Source organism: Chanos chanos, chromosome 1 (genome assembly GCF_902362185.1).
Source record: "Chanos chanos chromosome 1, fChaCha1.1, whole genome shotgun sequence".
In the NCBI taxonomy this organism is placed as follows: domain Eukaryota; kingdom Metazoa; phylum Chordata; class Actinopteri; order Gonorynchiformes; family Chanidae; genus Chanos; species Chanos chanos.
The window spans coordinates 48,730,686-48,737,297 of record NC_044495.1 but is presented as its reverse complement, the minus strand read 5'-3'; the positions used below and the strand labels follow the sequence as shown (position 1 = coordinate 48,737,297).

The following is a 6,612-nucleotide window of genomic DNA, read 5'->3' as shown; positions in this document are numbered from 1 at the left end:
GAGCAGGCAAAGGAGTGGGTCTGGGAGCAGCTGTAGCAAATGTTCCACCAGTCCACTAATCTCGAAAGAAATACAAGTAACGCAAGGAAAAACACATTGTAATATTTTTTTCCGAGCGGGCGTGGAACAGAAGAAAAGCACTGGATAGAAATACAAACTGTGGACTAGTTGTGATTGCAGCGCTGGCTATTTTGGAACTAACTGGAAACAAAATAACAACCACAAAAAGCCTGGCGCACACTGACAATAAAACCACACATTCCCGACAAGTGGACTGCTACCAAGAACTGACATTACTAGAAGAAACAAGAGACGGACCGCGCTTGCTAGTCCTCTTTTTATACTGTTCTTTCAGTCGAGTCGTTTAGAAATCATTTTTTCCCGTCAAAATTTCAAACTCACGAAACAATGAAGACCTAACTCCTTAAGTGTGCCGTCAGCTAGCCTGGCTAGCATTTTGTAGTGTGGGACTAGCCAGCTAGCTACGTAAGATAGGCACTAAGCCAGTAGGACGTGCTTGTTTTCCAAGAAACTTTTGGCGTTGATTTTCTCACCTCGAAAGACAGCGAAAGTGTTTGAGACTATAGAGAAGAAGGGCAGGCTCCCTTCCTCACCGTCTCCGCCACATACTTCTCTCTAAAGTGATGTCAACCGAGGTCAGCAGCAAAGACAGGGGCTCAGTATCCTCCGGGACAGGGGTCACAGACAGCGGAGGCCCTGAGACCACCCAGTTTCCCTCGTATACGAAGTCAAGTAGAGTGCGGGTAACTGATTTGTGCCAGGGATCTGCGCAAAACCTTCGCTACATGTCTAACATCTCTCCACCGGACAGTCTGTCCGACATGATGATATATCCAGGAGATGTTGCTGGATCCGCATTGTCCACTATAGGGAGTGGCAGCCATTCCCTAACGCACGGAGCAAGCTCAGGGACCGGTGCCGTGTTTTGTTCACCCGGCTCAGAGGGTCCCGATAGCCGGATGTCACCCATTTCGGCGGGTCCGGACGGGCCATCAGTCTTCCCACCACTGCCACCCCCTCCCCCGCCTCCGCCAGGTTATGGGGCACAAGGGAGCGTGGATGAAAGCGACCAGCAGGATGGACCGGAGTATGAGGAAGAGGAGGTTGTTTTCTCCTTGTCAGCACCACCCACTAATCAGTAAGAGAACTTCTGTTTTCCCACCATGTCAACATATATTCCGCTGGCCTTAAGTTGCAGAACACGGTGTAAAATAAACTTAAGGGTTAAGTCTCTTAGTTCTTTACTACTCTCTCCTGCAAAAAGTTGCACAGTTGCTGCCACAGCCTCAAACTTGTTAGTTGCAGCTGAGCTCATTTAGATGCAAAACGGCGCGCGATTTCAATTGAAGTTAGTTTTGAGTAATGCCGTGTCACCAGTGGCGTTCAGTTAGTCATTTTTGCGAATTGTATGACTTTTGTACCTCTCTTGTTCCACACACAAGACTGAGATAAATGGCTCATAAAATATCAAAGCCAGCGCCTTTACACGTTTGATTTGAAGTGTGTTGGAACTGCTGATAAACGTGTACTTGAGAAACTGAACCGTGTCTGTGGACGAGCCTAATTTCTTCACGCGCGTCTCTGGATGGCTTCAGTGTTTTGGTTTTAGAAAACCTTGAAATTTCCTTGTCAGTTCTCACTGATTGATAACCCCTAAGTGTGACCGTTGACGTAACGTCTCAGTCCTATAGCACATCCAGTAGTATCTGAGAGTTGATTTGTAATCACTGGCGTTTCAACAGAGATTAAACCCGGGGTTTTGTTTCTGAATCAAAATGAAGGCTAGTAAGGAAAGCATTCAAGGTTCACTGAATGGTTGACATGTTGTTCTTGCAGTTATTGCTGCACTTCCTTACACCCTGATTCAGTACTGATAAGCACAATGTGAATGTAGCTTGAATGTCTGTTTTATTTTATTGCCCAATAAAATGATCATCGTCATACTCTGGCAAAACACAGCTCTTGTTGAATTGGTAGAGCTTACTTGAAACTGATGTTGCTGCAGTGTGACTGAGCCAGTTTAGATTCATATACATGTCTAATATGCATAAGACCACAAAGAACCAGATTTTTTTTTTTTTTTTTTGCAAGTGTCAGTGCTGGTTTGCGTAAAGGAGAAGGATTTGTCTGGTTTAGGCAAATCAAGTTGAAAGAAATCCAAAGGGAGAATCAGTGCATTTGAGTTTTTTACCAAGTTGCGTAATCCACATTTCTCTTGTTTTTCACACTTCCCCTTAGGTTTGTGTGACTCATACTTGGTTGTGATGATGACACTGCTTAGATTTATAATGAGTGGTCCACTGTGATGTGACTTCAGTTACAGCACAGGTTAGAACCAAACCGCTACAGACAAGATTACCCGTTCGGCCCAGTCTTTCTGTTTCCTAAGGTTCATACAAAGGCCATGTAAATGAGTTTCATCTGTTTTTAGAAATCAGATTTATTTATTTGTTGTCTCACTAATAATCCCATTCCCCCTTTGTAGTCTCTGAAGGAAAACTTGTTCAGAGGTGAAGCAGATAGCATACTTGCTAATCTACTGCGTTTCTTCTTTTCACTGCATATTGGCAAGAAGCCTCTCTCGATCATGGTGCCTAAGTCGTAACAGTATCTGAATTCTCAAAACGCTCTTTTGAGGGATGAGTCCGGCGACTCTGTTCTTGACTTGTCGACCCGTAACCCAGTTTAGCGGATGGTCTCCTCAGCGTTGCTGCTTACAAGCAGTGACAGACAAGGCTGGATCCACGGAGACGCTCCGTTATCTTACATTTCAGCAGGCCTGTCAGCACAGCACGTACTGCAACCTCCAACCAACCCTTAACCAACCAACGCTCAACCAATCCAACCATCCTCATGTCCGTTTCACGAACACACACATCAGGACTTTCATTCTGAAGGGAACATTTTGTCATGTCTGCCTAAAGTAGATAAAGAGTCACATAAGCAAAGTAGACTGAGCTTCATTATGAACCATTTTAAGGTTTGGAGACGATGCATGAAGACATAGGATAAAAGCCTCGCGAACTGCCGACACGTGTGACCACTTGCCACTGTGCCTTTGCATGTATTAATGGATAAAAGTTCTCTTGTCCTACGTCAGCAGTAGGTTCTAAATGACATTGTTATTTGACAGGCCTCCACTGTCTCTTATCTGTTCTTCGCGGTGAAGACTTGCGTTTTTGATGCTGCTGCACTGTTAGTCGGTCTGGTTTTTGTCCAAGTCAACGTGCTGTGAGTGGACACCTTATGTTGTGGTGTATTATTACCATTATGTGGTACCACATTGATTCTCTCCTATAGACTGAAAACACAGACAAGCTTCCACCGTTTTATGTATGGTATTGTGTCTTGGTCGCTCTACAAAGAGGCTCCAGTGTTGTGTTGGGATGTGGAGGTCGTTTCCAGGGTTGGCAGGAGTCTCGTGCTCACACCTTGTGGATCTAAACTTAGTTCTGCAGAAAGCACCGATGAAAGATGCCGTCGTTCACGCCTTCACGTTGATGAGTTCATTCATAAACAATGCTGCCAACACCAGGGCACGCGTTTCACAGAAGCTAGCCGCCGCTTAACAACGACCAGACATGGGAGATGCCTATAGACTCTGAGAATACTCTCAAAACGTCCCGAAAACATACAGAATGCTGGAAAACGAGGTGTTGGGTTTTTTTTTCTGAGTTGCCACAAAGATTAGAGAGGATTTGGAGTCATAAATGGTTTCTCCTGAGGGAGAAAGAAAAAAAAAACAGTTGGATTTAGAGGTCAGTAGTGCTATTTGCCAGATAAGCAGTAGTTCATGAAAGGCTCTTGAGTGAAGTGCTAATTGAGAGACTGCTCCGCTCGACTAGTCGTTGAACCTGCAGAGCTGCCTGAATTCTGATTGGCTCTGGGACCAGCCTATGGAACTGACTTGTTGCCTCATTCACATACAGTCCATTCTGATGTGCTTCTAAGGGCATGTGTGTCTTCAGATCAAAAGGTTAGACTTTGAATTACTTTGTTTTCTGATGCCCCGTGGGCCACATTAGTGCAGCTGGAAGGTTCTACGATGAAAAGGCTTTGTGTGTGTGTGCACAAAGGCTGCTGAGAGCACTTTCTGTCTAACCTGTTTCTTCAAGAGTGTTTAACCCTGATCTTCAACGCTCACTCTATGAACAAGAAAATGCTGCACACTTACGTTTAAGTGATGGATTTGAGCATGGTCTGCTTCCTTGATTCTGGGACTTAAAATGCCGCTAGAAGTTTGGAGATCAGTTGTCTTCTGCCATCATCACTAAATTAGTCAGTGGACAGACACAGTCGGAAATAGGTCGTGTCATCCTGGACCTAAAGCTGACATTCTGCTCTTCTATCTTTCCCCATGTGTCCTGGGTTTATACCCTACCATGTGTCCTGTCACAGAAGACATTTTAGTGTTCTCCATCTGTGAGCAGCGAGGTTGCCCTTAAGTGTGTGTGTGCGTGCGTGCGTGTGTGTGTGTGTGTGTGCATGCGCATATGTGTGTGTGCATGCAGTCTAAATCTAACGCACTCTGACACACTGTCATGTGTGAACACAAACAAAGCTGTTCCGCAGCTGCTCCCTGGACCCCTTTTTCACCTTTTTTTTTTCCAGTGTGGAAAAACTTTCAAAAAATGTCCTTGTTAGGGCTGCTCATTTGCATAATGCTGGGTTGTTGAATAAACCAGCAAGGTGCTGAAATTCCAACCTGCCTGGTTTGTACATTTACAGAGTACGTGACTTTTGTTTCTGATGTGTTTTGGTACTTGGGGAAGGGTGAGCCACCCCCCCCCCCCTCCCCACGTCAGTTTTTTTTTTTTTTTTTCCTTGGTTCAGCTCATTCACAAAGCCACAGGTGCACCATTATCACACAGAGGTTTCAGATGCCTTATAGGACAGTAGGACAAATCGCACGACCACTCCCCCCCCCCCCCCCCCCCCCCCCCCCCCGAGATATTGGTCGCCTGACTGTCTCTCTCTCTCTGCCCTCCCTGCCCACTCTCCTCTCTAAAGCTCAGACACACTCACTCAGGGCTTTATCTGAGTGGTCGTTCTCCCCACAGAGAACAGGCTCCAGGAGGGCTGCTGCAGGGACCTTTCACGCACGGTTTCCCCAAGGAAGGAGTCCGTCGTCCCTTCCTCCCGCCGAACCCTTCTCCCGTCTCTCAACACCTAAGATAGGGGGTCAGAAAACTCGGGTCTTCGATGCTGGCTCCTCTCTCTTTTTTTTTTTTTCCTGTCGGAAACCTGCGCCGAGCATGTGTGAGGTGTAACTCTGAGTCCAGGGGGTGAGAGTTTGGGCTCAGCGACCTGAAGAACAGAGATGAGTTCAGAGAAACAGCAGGTGGAGGAGAGAATGGCCCATCCCAGACCGGACCTGATCCGCTTCTGCCTGCAGAGACGAAGGAGACAGCAGCAGCGTAGCGTTTCAACCCTGTAAGAAAGAGAAAGAGGGAGAGAGAGACGGAGAGATGCAGCAAAGGATGAACGCAGCGTAAGTGGGGCACGGAACCAGCATGGCTTGGTCATCTCACACACACACACGGGAAATGGGAGACCTATTTTTTTTTTTTTTTCTCCCTCCCTTTTTTTCTTTTAAATTCCAATTACTCTGTTTTTGTGCATACATTTTGCCACTTTTAAGTGCTGTCAGGTGAAATGAGAACTAAGGTAACGGTTTTACCTTTGGATGCAAACATCGCTGGCATGTGCTACTTATCTGATTAGATTTTTTTCTTATGAGGGGAAGCAGTTCGGAAACAGAAGTGAAAGCAGATGTAAAGATTTCGTTAATCATCTCAGTTAAATTTTAGCGGTTTTTGGATGAAAATAAATTTGTTATTACACATCTTCTGTCGGCTTCCCTCAGAAATATGTCCCATGACACCTGGGTCCTATGTTTCGGGCAATAATCTTCTCTGTTTTCCAATATTTAGTTTGTAAGTACAAGTGTGCATGTGCGTGTTTTTAACTGCAGTTTACTGACGGGTGAACGTGACAACGTATGTGAGAAGACGATGATGACTGGAGATGTGTCGACTTGCCTGGGCTCAGTTGTAAAACTCATGGCCGTCAAACACGTGACTTGAGCTGTGATCAGTTTTACTGAAGCAGTTTTAACCTCTGAGCCCGGGCGCTTTAGATAGAATTAACTGGATAAAGTCGTCAAGTTGAAGCAACGTGGGCGTTGGCGTATTGGAGAAGTATCTTGAGGAGGAGGTTCCAGATGCAGGGAGCGCAGAGTCAGAGGATACGCGGTGACTGGGACTGGGAATCGGGCGGAGAGAGGATGGTTCATCTGGGCTGATGGCACTGGGCAGTGCTGGAGAGAGAGAGCCATCCCTAATGTAAAGTGGTGCAGTTTCATTACACACTGATGCTGATGAGCACTGACTGCATGTCTTCAGAGAGGGTTTTTTTAGACAGAGGCACAATCCATCAGGGGGAGAGAGAGAGAGAGAGAGAGAGAGCGCTCTCAATCAAGTCAGTGCAGGCTGGGGCTGCCGATGTGTCCTCTGTGAATATAGAGATCTCCTTCTCCTCCCTAATGGCTGTCCTGCACTCTCCACTAAAGGTCATGTTTTTTGCAGTTTT

At 46.1% G+C, this 6,612-nt stretch overlaps 1 protein-coding gene across 2 annotated transcripts in view; it reads left to right on the top strand.

Moving 5' to 3' along the window:
* The first annotated feature begins 363 nt into the window (after positions 1-363).
* Positions 364-6,612, top strand: part of rasa1a (RAS p21 protein activator (GTPase activating protein) 1a) — a 25,415-nt gene continuing 19,166 nt past the window's right edge. For both annotated transcript variants that reach the window (XM_030769009.1, XM_030769016.1), the window contains exon 1: positions 364-1,159. In XM_030769009.1, the coding sequence (XP_030624869.1) occupies positions 645-1,159 (515 nt within the window). In that variant the 5' untranslated portion in view covers positions 364-644. The remainder of the gene's footprint in view (positions 1,160-6,612) is intronic.